Below are 15,980 nucleotides of genomic sequence, written 5' to 3' on the forward strand. Positions count from 1 at the left end.
ACCTGAGTATGGTGGCGCGGCTGGGTGCTCGTCCCGTTGGTCGTATCCACAACCTCTAGGGCCAGGGCTGTACCCTGCATGGGATGACACCAACAAGACGGTGGCGCGCACCTCTAGGGACGGATCCCAATGTCCGAATTCATGGAGATTGGATCTCACAAGACGACGAAAGACAAAACTTGGGTCAAGAAGAAAGCAGAAAACAGGACACCCCACCGCCGTTGTCACCAATGGCCTCCTCCGATGGCAGCGGGGTGAAGGGGGCGATGGAGAGGTGGTTTTTTGGGAGGCAACGGGGGTGCATCCGGAGTCACCGTGGTCGACCCAGGAGGAGGGGAAAAAATATTCGCATACACATGTTACTTCCTCCGGTCTCTTTTAATTGACTCATATTTAGTACAACTTTATACTAAATTCGAGTCAATTAAAAAGGATCGGAGGGAGTAATTGTCATAAAAATTAGTATCATTTTAATTATTTTATAAAACATGAATTCAATGATGTAACTTTTGTGACAAATAATTCATATTCCATTGGTTAAAGAAAGACGACTAAAAGTTAGATCTTGAATAACATGTAGGCAGGGATAGGGGAAGTACAACCACGGACTCACGCATTACGACCTGCCTAAGACTAGACTTCAGAGCTTGAAATGAACGGAATCACCGTATGTATCACCAATCAACAAAAGAGAATCCAAAGTTAAGCTGATAGTGAGAATAAAAAACGATGAACGACGCTGAGTAACAATCATCTTCGCCAACAGTCCAACACCCATCCAAGTTTCTGGGCCACGCGTCCGCAAGGCGCATCTCGTCGTGTTATAAAAAGCTGGGCAACTCGGCTCCGCCTTCCTCAGCAGCGCCCGGAACACGTAGCGGGAGCACAGTGACACGAGTCAGCAGCCAGCCATGGCCGCGCCGAAGCTTGACCGCAACCCCAGCATCCGCGAGCGCGTCGAGGACACCCTCCACGCCCACCGCAACGAGCTCGTCGCCCTCCTCTCCAAGTGAGTCAGCGCTGCGTCCGCTCTCCCGCCCAATTGTTCGATCCTGTTGTTGCTGACGCCTCTGCTTCTGTGGCCGCAGGTACGTGAGCAAGGGGAAGGGGATCCTGCAGCCGCACCGCATCCTCGACACGCTCGACGAGGTCCAGGTCCCCGGCGGCAGCGTCTTCGCCGAGGGGCCCTTCCTCGACATCCTGCGCTCCTCCCAGGTGCGCCGTCGGTCACACTCGCTCGCTTCTTCTGTGCGCGCATACGTGTATCCCTGAATATTAACAGTTAGCCGTGGTTTGTCGAGCAGGAGGCGATAGTGCTCCCGCCGTTCGTGGCCATCGCGGTGCGGCCGCGGCCGGGGGTGTGGGAGTTCGTCCGCGTCAACGTCAACGAGCTCAACGTCGAACAGCTCGGCGTATCGGAGTATCTCCGCTTCAAGGAGGAACTCGTCGACGGCCAGTACGTGTTGTCCGCTCCTGTTCCTGTTTTCTCTGCTCTGACGCTTGCTCACTTTGCCTCTGTTTATGGTGAAAGTTTTGGTGAGAGGAGATTAATTGGGGATTTGGGCGCGCGGTTAGTGTTTGGCTTTGAGAGGCCGCCATACCGGACTTAACTTGGACGGGAGCAGTAAAATATGTTAATGCCATATGGGAGTACCTGTGCACTATTGTGGTCATGTTTAGTATACTATATTAGATACTCAAATTTTGTTGGTAGACCATAGAGATGGTAAATATTCGTCCCTCAAGCAACGTACATCTGAGAACCGTGTAGTCAATTGGAAACTTGTTAACTGCTCCCGTCAGATTAGATTGATAACAGTATGTGGAATGAATTGGAGTAGCTTTCAGTATCAGTACGGTTCCGTGCTAAACTGCAGCAGCTTTTGGTTTCAGGCTTTCAGAGTGGTGATATCATAAGCAGCTAAACTGTCTAAAGTGGCACTATTTCAGTTTTGATCACCACAACTTGAACCTCCTAACCTGGATTTCAATTGGCAGGCACGAGGACCCGTACGTGCTGGAACTTGACTTTGAGCCATTCACTGCTTTAATCCCACGTCCCAATCGGTCTTCGTCAATTGGAAATGGCGTGCAGTTTCTCAACAGGCACCTGTCTTCGGTTTTGTTCCGGAACAGGGACTGCCTGGAGCCCCTGCTTGATTTCCTCCGCGAGCACCGGCACAAGGGGCACGTAAGTTTTGTTACTACCCAGGAAATTTTGAGAGCAACTTCGGGTCCAAGTTTATGTTTCGTGCTAATAGCGTTGCATGTATGTTCTGCAGGTGATGATGCTAAATGATAGGATACAGAGCGTGGGAAGGCTTCAGTCTGTCCTGACCAAAGCTGAGGAGCACCTTTCAAAACTCCCAGCTGACACACCATACTCAGAATTTTCTAATAAGTTAGTCTGCCCTATCACAGTTTGCTGCTTGATTTATTGCTTTAACACAATACTGCGCTTTGCATGTCATTTGTAATATTTTTTCGAAAAAACAGTAGTTGCGTTGGGCTGTTTAAAAATGAGGTTTTGAGAATTTCTAAGAAGTCCATCTAAAAATATCCTTTGGGTGAAAAATATACTGTCAAGTCGAAATACAGCTGCTTAAATCCTTATATGGAGGCATTTATAGCTCTCTTACTAAAGCAATGTATTTCTGTGTTCTTTAATTGCGGGGAAACGTATCATCGTGTTTAAATTCCTTTCATCAGATTTTGCATCTGCGAATTTAGTGGTCATTGTTGGTCAATGCTGCATACCACCATATGTCTCAGATTATTCAGCGATTTACGGAGTTTTACTTTTATCGAAGAAATCATATCCGACAAGGATAATGTATCTTTTAACACTAGATGTGATTGCAACCTACAGATTTCAAGAATGGGGCTTGGAGAAAGGTTGGGGTGATACAGCTGAGCATGTATTGGAGATGATGCATCTCCTTCTGGATGTTCTTCAAGCCCCAGATCCATCTACTCTGGAGAATTTCTTGGGGAGGATCCCTATGATCTTTAATGTTGTGATAGTATCTCCTCATGGATACTTTGGCCAAGCTAATGTATTAGGCATGCCAGATACTGGAGGGCAGGTACCAACTGATGATATGGCCAACGACAACCATACATAGCTTGTCATATCCTTATTGTTCTGTTTTCTCATCTCTTTGCTATATCACTTTTTTATCATCCTTTGTTTTACTCAGATTGTCTACATATTGGACCAAGTTCGTGCATTGGAGAATGAGATGGTTCTTAGGTTAAAGAAACAAGGGCTTGACGTTTCCCCTAAAATTCTCATCGTAAGCGCATTTTTCTTCTCTTCTTAGTTTTGTTGTCAGTTAAAATTCGTTTGCACTGAGTAAATTGTCCAGTTACTTTGTTGTACTGTCCTATTATATTATTCTGATGTGCAGTATATATGGTAATAGTTTGCAATTACTTTCTAGTGACTATTTTGCAGAAGTGGAGCAACTGCTAAAAATGTGTTCCTGTTTTGTGGTTCAGGTTACTCGATTAATACCAGATTCAAAAGGGACATCATGTAATCAGCGGCTTGAGAGAATAACTGGAACAAAGCATACTTTTATATTGCGCGTTCCATTTAAAAATGAAAACGGGATACTCAAGAAATGGATTTCAAGATTTGATGTGTGGCCCTATCTGGAGAAATTTGCAGAGGTGCGTATCAGTGATGCTTCTTTTCTTGTAAAAATTCCTGAGATGGCCCTGCACTGTTATCTCATTTTCTGAAAAGGCCCCAAGAGAAGGACTTCTGCATGACATAAAATATAAAATGTGCATGGTTTGGAACGATGTCATATTTTTTTACACACAACCGAAGTACTAAACGGTAGGAGTTGCTTATGCTTTTCTGAATGGTCAGGAGTTGCTTATGTAGAAATGACACAAAACATTTAGGGACAATTTTCCTTGTTACAGTTCCCTATATGGGTATGAATTTGTGTTTAGTCTATAAAGTTTTCTAATATAATATAATTGTTGCAGTTCACTATATGAATACTTTCTACAGGTATGAATTTGTGTTTAGTCTATAAAGTTTTCTAATATAGTATAATTATGCATCTTATGTTAGTGAGAAAAAGGTGCCAATACATTTTTTTCTTTAATACAGGATGCAGCTGGTGAAATTGCTGCAGAATTACAGGGTACTCCAGATTTCATAATTGGGAACTACAGTGATGGAAATCTTGTGGCATCATTGCTATCTTATAAGATGGGAATTACTCAGGTATGACTAATTAGATTATGCTTGAGGTTCTGAACTTGTTTCTCTACTGATCATGTCAAAAAATTCTCTGCAGTGCAATATTGCTCATGCTCTGGAGAAGACTAAATATCCAGATTCAGACATATACTGGAAGAAGTTTGACGAGAAGTATCATTTCTCTTGTCAGTTTACTGCTGATATAATTGCGATGAACAATGCTGATTTCATAATCACCAGCACATACCAAGAAATCGCTGGAAGGTTTTTCCTGTTCTGGCTTATTGACAACACCATTCTCTATCTGTTATTTCAGCATTGGTTAACTGGTTCACCTGCATGGGGTGACATTATACTAGTATCTAGATGTTAAGACGTTGATTTCTTAATTGATTAATAACAGGGTAACATGTGGAGTTCGTGCACTTCATGCATCTTTCATTTGTTCTGATCATACATTGGTATATTTAGAAGACACCCAATACTTAATTCTTATGTTTCCCTTGTATGCAGCAAAAACACAGTTGGACAGTATGAGAGCCATACTGCTTTTACTCTTCCTGGTCTGTACCGCGTCGTGCACGGGATTGATGTTTTTGATCCAAAGTTCAACATAGTCTCTCCTGGAGCAGACATGTCCATATATTTTCCATACACTGAAAAAGACCGGCGACTCACTGCCTATCATGGTTCAATTGAGAGCCTGCTTTATGACCCAGAGCAAAACGATGTACACATGTGAGAATATGTTATATGCCCTTTACAGTATTCTTTGTAGTAATTATATGGTTGCATGTCTTGTAGATTTCACTTATAGTGGGCTAGTGATATTAGTAGTATGTATGGTACTGCACGCGACCTTCTGATCGTAATTGCTGTTCTTTGCAGTGGACATCTGGATGACAGATCAAAACCAATTCTCTTCTCCATGGCAAGACTTGACCGGGTTAAAAACATAACAGGACTGGTCGAAGCATATAGTAAAAACGCTAAGCTAAGGGAGCACGTAAACCTTGTTGTAGTAGCTGGCTTTTTCGATGTCAAGAATTCAAAGGACAGAGAAGAGATAGAAGAGATAGAAAAGATGCATGAACTTATTAAGACATATGACCTGTTTGGGCAGTTCCGTTGGATCTCTGCCCAGACGAACAGGGCTCAAAATGGTGAGCTGTATCGCTACATCGCTGATACTCACGGTGCCTTTGTGCAGGTATGTAAGCAAAGCTGTAACTTATGGTCCTAGAACCGAAATTTTGGGGGAAGTTTTCCTACCCAAATGGGTTACATACTGAATGTATAAACCTATCTTGTGAACTGCAGCCAGCTTTGTATGAAGCATTCGGTCTCACTGTTGTGGAGGCCATGACCTGTGGACTTCCTACTTTCGCAACACTTCACGGAGGGCCTGCCGAGATTATAGAGCATGGAGTCTCAGGTTTCCACATTGATCCTTACCATCCTGATCAGGCCGCCACTTTGATGGCCGATTTCTTTGAACAATGCAAACAAGACCCCAACCACTGGGTTAAGATATCTGACAGGGGGCTTCAGCGTATATACGACAAGTTAGTACAAGAAATCCTGTTTTAGGAAGGTCTTTACCATGTGTTTTTCATGGTCTCTTGCGTGATATTTGTTTTCTCCGTGTTGTGTAGGTATACATGGAAGATTTACTCCGAGAGGTTGATGACACTGGCTGGGGTTTATGGCTTCTGGAAGTATGTTTCGAAGCTAGAGAGGCGGGAGACTAGGCGTTACCTTGAGATGTTCTATATACTGAAGTTCCGTGAGCTGGTAAGCATCAGCCTCAGCACATTTTTTTAATCTCCCCCAGAAATACTCCAGTTACTGGATGAGCTGACTTTCAGTTTACAACATGACAGTGTTTGAAATATGATCATTAGATAGACTCACATTGCAGAACTCACACGAGTCTCTCTCTTTCTCTCCGAGACAGAGAACAGAGGAGCATATTTCCTCATTTGAAAGAGATGCGCTTTTGACCGGCTACTCTTTGTTGTTCATGCAGGCGAAGAGCGTGCCACTTGCCGTAGATGAGGCACACTAGCCGTTCTGTGCTCAGTACCCATGACTTGATGAACTGCTCTGTGTTTGTGGCTGAGAATAACTGCATCCTCCCCCCACTATTCCTCCACCAGTGGCGCAGCCGCCGGTGAGGAGGAGTGGGAGGTTTGCTACGACGGAGGATGGCGTGGAGGCTACGGATGAAGACGTGATGCAGAGGGCTATGCGACGTAAGGCAGAAAAGAACCTCGACACGGCAGGTACCAGATTTTCATCCAAGTCCTTCACTTCTTTTTCTGATTCTAGAATTTCTTCGAATTTGAGTAGTGTAGGTATATCTTTGGGTAGAGGTTCGGATGAGATTTTAGCTTCAGCTCATGTGTTGAGACAGACGGAGCTTGACCGTTTAACGGTTGCTCCAAATGGATCCACTGAGCTGGCTACTTCCACTGTTGACGATGACGAAGATGATGGCATCCTAGATGGTCATCTTCTCTCGGCTTTAGTTGGGAGTGTGACAGAAGTTGATTTAGACCACTCAGAGCTTAGTGCAGTTTATGACCTCTCTGCCTCTGAACGTGGTTCTAGATCATCGGCTGGAAAGAAATCTCGTAGATATGGCAAAAAATCTAAATCCAAAATAGTTTCTCGATGAATGGCATGTTTCGGAATAGCAGAGGTCTTGGTGACTTGGCTAAGCATTCTCACATTGCCGATGGTTGTAGAGATTATGATTTAGATTTCATTGCTATATCGGAGACGGGTAGGCGGAATTTCACACAAAGTTTTCTCGACCGATTGTCAGGCGGAATTAACTTTCAGTGGTTTTCTCGCCCACCCCGTGGTAGATCCGGTGGCATTTTACTTGGCGTCCGTATTGATACCATGACTGTCTTAGCTAGTTCTGATGGAGAGTACCACATTAAACTCGACATTCAGAATAAAGCAGACGGGTTCAAGTGGACTCGGTCAGCTGTGTATGGTGCCGCTCAGGATGCTTTTAAGGCTGACTTTTTACGTGAGTTGGTAAATCTTACAAAAGATAATCCCTACCCGATTTTAATCGGAGGCGATTTTAATTTGTTGAGATTCCCTCACGAGAAAAGTAAAGGCCGCTTTGATGGACATTGGCCTTTTCTATTCAATGCTGTCATTGACAGTCTTGATTTAAGGGAGGTGTTCATGTCTGGTCGACAGTTTACTTGGGCCAACAGCTTGCCTGAACCCACCTACGAGAAACTAGATCGCGTGTTGATGGACACCGAATGGGAAAATAAATACCCTATGGTGTCTGTCCGTGCACTAGAACGTATTGTAAATCTGTCTGACCATGCCCCCATCCTTCTAACCACTGGGGAACCCCGTCCTGTGTGTAAGCGGCCATTCAAATTTGAACTCGGTTGGTTACATCGGGATGGTTTTCATGATATGGTTAAGAAGGTTTGGGAGAGACCGGTCGGTGGCAGCTCTCCAATTCTGAGATGGAACAATAAGATGCGATCATTGCGCAAACATCTCGGTGGTTGGGCTGCCCATACGGCTGGTATTCTTAAAAAAGAGAAGGCTCGCTTATCAAAGGTCATTGATGAGATTGAGGCTTTTGCGGAGGTTAGACCGTTGTCGACGCAGGAGATTGAACTCAAAAATCAATCAAATGCGCAGATGGCGAGTCTTCTTCGTGAGGAGGAACTCAAATGGTACCAGCGATCCAAAGCCCAGTTCATTTTAGAGGGAGATTCAAATACGCGATATTTCCATGCTTTAGCCAATGGAAGACATCGGAAAAAACGTATCCATTCTCTTACTCAAGATGAAGGGGTGATTGAAGGCCATGAGCAGCTCAAATCGTACATTACTAATTATTATAAAGGATTGTTTGGTCCTCCGGAGGAAAGTTCTTTCTCTCTTAATGAGGATTTAACGGCCGATATACCCCAAGTTTCCGTTGAGGAAAATGGTCTACTAACCGCACCTTATACTGAGGAAGAGGTTCGAAGGCAGTTTTCCAAATGGAATGCAATAAAGCACCGGGTCCTGATGGTTTCCCAGCTGAGTTTTATCAAACTTTCACGGGACACGATTAAATCGGACCTTCTAGATTTGTTCGGTGACCTACACTCGGACAACTAGAATTATTTCGTCTAAATTTTGGTGAAGTAATCTTGTTACCGAAAGTTAATGAGGCAGAAAGGATTCAACAATATAGACCTATCTGCCTTTTAAATGTAAGTTTCAAGATTTTCACGAAAGTGGCCACCATTAGACTTAATACGGTCGCGGATCATGTTGTCCAGCCATCACAGACGGCCTTCATGCAAGGAAGAAACATCCTTGATGGAGTGGCGGTCTTGCATGAGACGGTACATGAAATGCATTCTAAGAAATTAAATGGGGTTATTTTGAAACTAGATTTTGAAAAGGCGTATGATAAAGTTAAGTGGTCGTTTCTACGAGCAAACACTCAGGATGAAAGGTTTTTCTCCAGAGTGGCGCGCTCTGATAAATGATTTTGTGTATGGTGGTAGTGTCGCAATCCGGGTCAATGATGACACCGGTCACTATTTCCAAACACGAAAAGGGTTACGCCAAGGAGATCCGTTATCACCGATGTTGTTTAACATTGTAGCGGATATTACGGCTATACTCATAGAGCGGGCTAAGGCCGATGGCCGATTGAAGGTGTGATTCCACATCTAGTTGATGGTGGCTTATCTATACTTCAATACGCCGATGATACAATTCTATTTATGGATCATGATCTTGAAAAAGCTCAAAACTTGAAATTAATCTTGGCGGCCTTTGAGCAATTGTCGGGATTGAAAATCAATTTCCATAAGAGTGAATTGTTCCGCTTCGGTGATGCCCAAAATGATGCGACTCGTACGCAGAGTTGTTTGGTTGTGGGCAAGGCCAATTTCCGATTCGTTATTTGGGTATACCGATTCATTATCGGAGACTTACAATCGCGGAATGGAAATTAGTGGAAGAAAGACTACAAAAACGCCTTAGTAGCCGGAAAGGCAAGTTGCTGTCCCTAGGTGGAAGATTGATACTCATTAATTCGGTACTCACAAACATGGTACCGTATATGTTATCATTTTTCATCTTACCAAAAGGAATTCTGCATAAACTCGATTATTATCGATCCAGATTCTTTTGGCAAGGGGACGATGAGAAAAAGAAATATCGACTGGTTAAGTGGAGTATAGTTTGTAGTCCCAAAGACCAAGGTGGGCTTGGAGTTCATGACTTGGAAGTCAAGAATTCGGCCCTATTGGGAAAATGGCTGTTTAAGCTCCTCACTGAGGATGGGACTTGGCAGACTATCCTTCGGCGAAAGTATATCGGTTCGAAGACATTATCCCAAATGGTTTGGAAACCAGGGGATTCTCACTTCTGGGCCGGGCTAATGGCGACTAAAAATGAATTTTTTCGCCATGGCACTTTCTCAATCAGAAATGGAGCACAAATACGTTTCGGGAAGATGCTTGGCTTGACAACGCACCCCTCGATGGAACGAGTATCCAGCTCTTTATAGGATTGTTCGTCGTCAAGGTGATACCATTGCTACTGTAATGGCTACCTCACCCCCGAATGTGACGTTCAGACGGGTTTTACTTGGACAAAGACTCGCGGCATGGAATACCTTAATTCAACGGCTCGGGGATATTCAATTATCGGACGAACCGGATGAATTTAGATGGAACCTTCATGCCAACGGTGCTTTCTCGTGAAATCTTTCTACAACGCGATCCTTCTTTCTGATCTACCGAGTTGATAATAATAAAAAGATTTGGAAGATGAAGATACCATTAAAAATTAAAATTTTTGGATGGTATCTTCGTCGAGGGGTGATCCTCACCAAAGATAATCTTGTTAAGCGTAATTGGCATGGAAGTACTCGATGTGTTTTCTCGTCAACAGGACGAAACAATCAAGCATTTGTTCTTCCGAGTGCCAATTCGCGAGATCTATATGGTCAGTCATCCAAGTAGCGTCTACCCTGTATCCTCCGACTAGTGTTGCCAATGTATTTGGTAATTGGCTCCATGGTGTTGATTCAAGGTTTAAGTTGCTTCTTAGGGTGGGGGCGCTAGCAGTTATCTGGGCGCTTTGGCTATGTAGAAACGACAAGATTTTTAATGATAAAAATTGCTCTTTGTTGCAGGTCATCTGCAGATGTACAGGTATTCTCCGTTCGTGGTTACCTCTTCAGCGAGTGGAGAACCGAGACCTGTTTACGGAGGTCTGTACACGGTTGGAGGCTGCGGCGAGGGATACTTTTTCCCAACATGGGTGGCAGCATAGTCTACGGATAGATGCCCCACCTACTTCTTAGGCGTTATATGTTTCATCTTGATGTGTATCTCGCCTAGTTTTTTGTTTTTATCACTTTCGAACCTGAGACAACATAAACGGCTGTGTGCATCCTGGTTATGCAGAGGCTGGATGTAATTGCTTATAAAAGTAATGAAAGCATCCTTTATCGAAAAAACTGCATGTCATCAGGGGGGAGGACAAATGGAGTAAAATGCAGTTGATGACCGATATATAAGTTGTCTACGTGTGTGTCCAGCGGGAAGTATCTGGGAGTCTGTAATCGAGGATTTGCAAATATCTTGGTTATGTAAATATTTTTCGAAATGGAGGCTATGCCCCTTGGTTATGTAAATATGAGTGGTTGGTACGCTCTGGCTAATTATATTCACGTTGTTTATGTTTTAAAGCTTCTGCCCAAACAGTAAATGCCTTGGTATGTTTCTGTGGACGTTGTACATTCAAGTGACGGTACATACAAATGTTTCTGCAGACGCTGATCTTTTTTTTTCTACTGGGAACACTCCGGTTCCATTTAAACAGGCTCAGCTAACAGGCTACGGGGCGTTGGTTCCTCACAATCTTATTATTGAGAAAATTTTGGCCTTTAAAAAAAAAACATAAGGCTCAACGAGGCTGACTTTAAATAACAAAAACCAACAACAGGAAAGGAAAGAAGAGAAACGAAAACAGGGGTTACCAGCTAGAGATACAACCACAGGTGCAAAGCTAAAGCTGAAATCAAGAAAAGACAGCTCAGCTTGAATCTTCAAGCATTCAAGTAAGACCAGGCGCCCGAAATTACAGGTAAGCACCGGCAGTTCAGCTTGAATCTTCAAGCATTCAAGCAATTCCAAAGCTGAAATCAAGAAAAGACAGCTCAGCTTGAATCTTCAAGCATTCAAGTAAGACCAGGCGCCCGAAATTACAGGTAAATACCGGCAGTTCAGCTTGAATCTTCAAGCATTCAAGCAATTTCAGGCGCCCGAAATTACAACTAAGCACCGACAGCTCAGCTTGAATCTTCAAGCATTCAAGCAAGACCAGGCAGAGCAAGACTCCAACCTACAAAATCTACAAGGGCGCCCAAAACTACAGCTAAGCACCGGCAGCTCAGCTTGAATCTTCAAGCGCCTCCATAGTTCAAAGGGGGAAACTTCACGACAATGCCTCCAGGAAGAGAGCGGCGCTCACGAGCGTCGCCGTTGTTGGCACATGGGAGCCGTGCAGTGCTTTCACGGAAGCTTCATCACCCACCCCACGGAAGGTCTATGTCTTTGCATCTGCCATCAGGACAACCACTAGCTATTGAGAACCACCGTTGTTCCTCGTGCCACGACACAAACTCGGATAGCCACCCTAGGCTCAAGAGCGGCCACGCAAACTGGAGGCACACCGTCTATATTAACGGGTCACAGCAAGACACAGGGCATCGACGAGTAGGGATTCCGAGGTGGACCTCGGAGAAAACGCAAGTCAGCAGGGCAACATACAGTGCCCCGGGGAAGGCAACCAACAACAAGATGTGTGTTGTGGCCACCGCTCCAAGGAGGTGAACGGCATCCGAAGACGTCGTCATCACCGGAAGTGGCCGAAGCCTTGCGGTACTTTCGCGGACACACCATCGAGCTCGCTAGCGTCCATGCAGGCCAAACCCAACGAAACCACACCAATCCTGCACGGGTAACTCTGTGACGGGCCGTCCCCACGGTCGTCACCACTGGCCGAAGGGAATCAAGCAATCGGCGGCGACAAGTCACCACCACGCCATTGAAGCTCCACCCTACCAGCCATGAACCCAAGTTCTCTCAAGCCGGAGCAAACCCGAGAGAAGAAGACCTGGTATCCCTGCCCCTACAGAGACACCAGCCGCTTGTACCGAACCTAGGGCCTAGGAAATCCAACCTGGCCCGGGTTGCGTCGTCGGTCACCGGAGCCGCCGTGCGCAGACCTCGACTAGTGCAAGCAGGGGAGCCAACCTACACCCAAGCAGGCTCACACTCGGGATGCATCGGGGTCGCCCCGACCGAGACTGCCCATATGTAGCCCAAACCTAGGCACGGCGGCCCAGACCAGGGCCCGTCGCTGCAACCCATGGCCACGGCCGTTCCAGCATCGGGTCACGCCAGTCACCAGTGGTCAAGTCGTCGTGCCGCGCCGCCACCCTACCAGGATCCGGCGGCATCTCCCACGCCAGCCGGAGGACGCAGTGCACCACCGCCTGGGTGGGCCACCCCGCGAGACCCTCACCAAACGCGAGCAGAGGACAGCCGCCGACACCGCACATGCTTTGCTCGGCGGCTCGCGCTGGCGGTTGCAACAAGGGGAGGGAGAGGAGACGGCCTGAGGCGGAGGGGAAGGTGGGGGTCGCCCCTATCGCCGCGGGGGGTGATGCGGAGCGACCACCGGTTCTATTTCTATTGGTTCAACACAAGGTCGTGGCGCGAGGCTCAATACATGCTTCTAATCTAAATCAGTTTTACTCTTGGCTGGCTTGCAGAGGGGCAAAAAGAAAATGATTAATTTGAAACAAAAATTGTGTGAAACGGTGAGATGAAGCTACTCGTTGAAGCAAATTTTAGATAGTCGATCATGTGCGACGAATTTGATAAAATTCATCAAAAAAAAGCTATAAAGAAAATACGAAACACTTGTTGAATCTAGAAACCGGTCGTAGGAATGGAATCACAACATCAATACACATCTTTTCATATAAACCTTATCTCAAACGGTTAGATATACTAGCAATGAAGGGCGCGGCGGCACGCCGCGCCATGTGGGGGCGAGAAGATGGTGATTCCTGAGAGTGTTAAATACTTGTGGGTTTTAGTATTTTTTTTTAGAATTGTGTTTGTTCTGGCTTTACTTAAGGTGCAACGGATTTGTTATTTTATTTTTGTGTGACATCTTTACATAGATCGATTTAAGGGCATATGTTAATTGTGTTTGACTGTCGTACCTACAGGGATGGACATGCATTCATGGGCCTCCTCCTTTTCCTAGTGGCAGCTATGTTGCAGTTTTGGGTGAGCGGAGGTAATGTTTGCACGATGACACCCAGCGGTAAAAGACAAAAGCACAATTTAAATGGACGACTCTGAGAGAGAATCGTTTTTCTTTACCATTAATATTGCAAACCTCTTTCCTGTGTGACATCAGTTTGTCAGCATCTAGCAAAGCTAAATCTAATTTAGATTACACATAAGTACTTGAAATATTCGAAGGCTGCAGTTGCACATGGCCGTACATCTGGGTCAAATTGAAGCCACTTTCAACGTACATTGATTTCACGCGCACCTGTCCAATAAGGTCATCTCGAGGCTAATTTACACTCCTATATATTTGCAAAAAGAACCAGTTACCTTTAAAAACCATATCCGTACAACAAATTTTAAAAATGGTAAAAAAGTCCGTAGGGCAGATTTTAAAAAATGGTTACATACTCAAGTGAATACCCTAGATCCATGAAATACGATAATTTTTACTCTCATAATCTAATTATTGTTTCTAATCATGTAGCAAACTCCCATCTTTCAATCTGCAAAGCATGGCGCATCAACATTATCCGCAACTCAATTCGCCTGCAGTGAAATAGAATTTTATTCAAACAGTGACCCAAAATAACTCTCACATATATTCTTACCAGAGGCCCCAAAAAAGATTGAAAGCAAAGTTCCATTATGTGCGTAGCCGTTCTGATGAACATACACAAAACACATTATATTCTCAACACAAAATTATTGACCTTTTATGGGCTCGGTTACCACCTTGCTGACCATTGCTGAAGCAAAACAAAGGCAACCTCTAGTGAGAATACACTATGTATATTTGCTTAGGAAATAAAAGTATCTCCATTAAAAAGATGTCTATACTTGTAAAAGAACTACTTGGACTAATGTTCTGAAGAAAAATATTATTTTCTAAAAAGTAACCTGAGTTTGGTAAGACAATAACTGCATTGTGTATGATGAATCGTGTATATGCAAGATAACAGTTAATACCTTGCGGCACAGAAAAAGATCTATGCATAAAATACGCAGCTATGTGACTCGTAGCAGCTTAACATAAGCTGACCTCATGCCGGAACACGAATGGTGTTGCACATGCAGTCGACTTAAAATGCAGTACACGTAGCTGAGTTTTTTCTTGTCCCTGTTGTATTCCTCAAGATGATCTGCAGGTATTATATATAAGTTTAAAACTTCTTTTCTTGGGGTCAAACTATGCATGAAATTAATCTGCAAAGATAAGCAATTCTGAAACAACAGAACAGAACATAAAGCTTAATCCCAATGATAGCTTCATGTTGTGATCGCTTATCGTATTTATGAAACTGCATTCTACATTCACTTAGTTAAATACACAAATCATGTCTCAATCAAATCCATGGAACCTGGGACAGATGCAAGCAATTGAATGGTAGATTGATCTTAAAGAAGAAAATAACCTAACCTGCATTAGGCTCCTTGGTTGGGAAATTATATGAAGTGTTTGGCAGGCAATCCAATCACCTGCACATAGAACAACCAATCAGTAATATTGGGCTACAAATTAGTTAATAATCTGCAAATGGGGCCTAAATTATCAAAGATATTAAAATATTGTTGAGATCTTCAAAACTAAGAGAATGTTTGGGGAGAAGATGAGGTAACGGCAATTACTGGAATCAGCATGGCGGAGCGGAGCCAGCGACAGTCAATACAGGCCTCCAACAACTCCCTAACCTCATAGTGGTGATACCTCTCCTCGGCATGCACCTTTTCTGTGGGCTGGGCCCTTGATGGCTTCACCCCAATGTACAACCCGAGGGCGACAAATTCATGGGGAATGAGAGTACCAAGGTGAGACAGTGACCTTTTCACCCTAGCCATTTACAGCAGTAGCACGTTCATATATCTGTCAAACAATAAGAGGTCACTAATGCAGCAAAGAAAGTGAACTACTGAACTGGTCTGTGAGCTGAAATGCTGGAGAAACAAACATTCTGTTGTCTAACATAGAGAAAATTGTGAGTTGTGTTAAAAACATAAATCAGATAATTTATTCTATCTGCAATAAAAAAATCTAATCCTGAAAATTAATGCAGATGGTGAGGAACAATCTGTTATCAGACATCACATCTAAAAAGTAAAGCCCAAGTCAGGTTACATGATCTTCTATGGGAAAAAAGGTCGACCCATAAGCGTGACTAACCTGGTCCGGCCAGGTGTACAACACGGATATGTCATCGCCCGCCTCCTCCAGGAGTAGGTTCTTCAGAGCAAGTACAATAGAGTCCAGTCAGCTGACTATAAGACATTAAATAATATATTTTAGGTGAGTTGGAGGAGAGAGAAGAGGAGAGAGAAGGGAGGTGGGCTACTATGCAATAGCCAGCTCTTGCACGTGCTCCTAGGCACCTTGTGAGAGTGAAAGG

At 44.3% G+C, this 15,980-nt stretch overlaps 1 protein-coding gene and 1 long non-coding RNA gene across 2 annotated transcripts; one reads left to right on the forward strand and one right to left on the reverse strand.

Annotated features, from left to right (window-relative positions):
• Nucleotides 1-848: 848 nt before the first annotated feature.
• Nucleotides 849-6,323, forward strand: LOC124681661 (sucrose synthase 4). Its single transcript, XM_047216528.1, has 15 exons — nucleotides 849-1,009; nucleotides 1,089-1,215; nucleotides 1,305-1,456; nucleotides 1,999-2,191; nucleotides 2,283-2,401; nucleotides 2,870-3,086; nucleotides 3,201-3,296; nucleotides 3,502-3,675; nucleotides 4,130-4,246; nucleotides 4,320-4,486; nucleotides 4,736-4,960; nucleotides 5,111-5,432; nucleotides 5,543-5,787; nucleotides 5,878-6,016; nucleotides 6,252-6,323. The coding sequence occupies exons 1-15, from the start codon at nucleotides 912-914 to the stop codon at nucleotides 6,288-6,290; spliced, it is 2,430 nt and encodes an 809-aa protein (XP_047072484.1). The 5' UTR covers nucleotides 849-911; the 3' UTR covers nucleotides 6,291-6,323.
• A 7,557-nt stretch (nucleotides 6,324-13,880) lies between these two features.
• On the reverse strand, nucleotides 13,881-15,822 carry LOC124681662. Its single transcript, XR_006995984.1, has 4 exons — nucleotides 15,758-15,822; nucleotides 15,226-15,460; nucleotides 15,017-15,075; nucleotides 13,881-14,738 (listed from the first exon to the last, which is right to left on the reverse strand). It is a non-coding gene; the product is annotated as an uncharacterized LOC124681662 (long non-coding RNA).
• Between the last annotated feature and the right edge of the window lie 158 nt (nucleotides 15,823-15,980).

This window comes from Lolium rigidum, unplaced genomic scaffold (assembly GCF_022539505.1).
Source record: "Lolium rigidum isolate FL_2022 unplaced genomic scaffold, APGP_CSIRO_Lrig_0.1 contig_51203_1, whole genome shotgun sequence".
Classification (NCBI taxonomy): Eukaryota; Viridiplantae; Streptophyta; class Magnoliopsida; order Poales; family Poaceae; genus Lolium; species Lolium rigidum.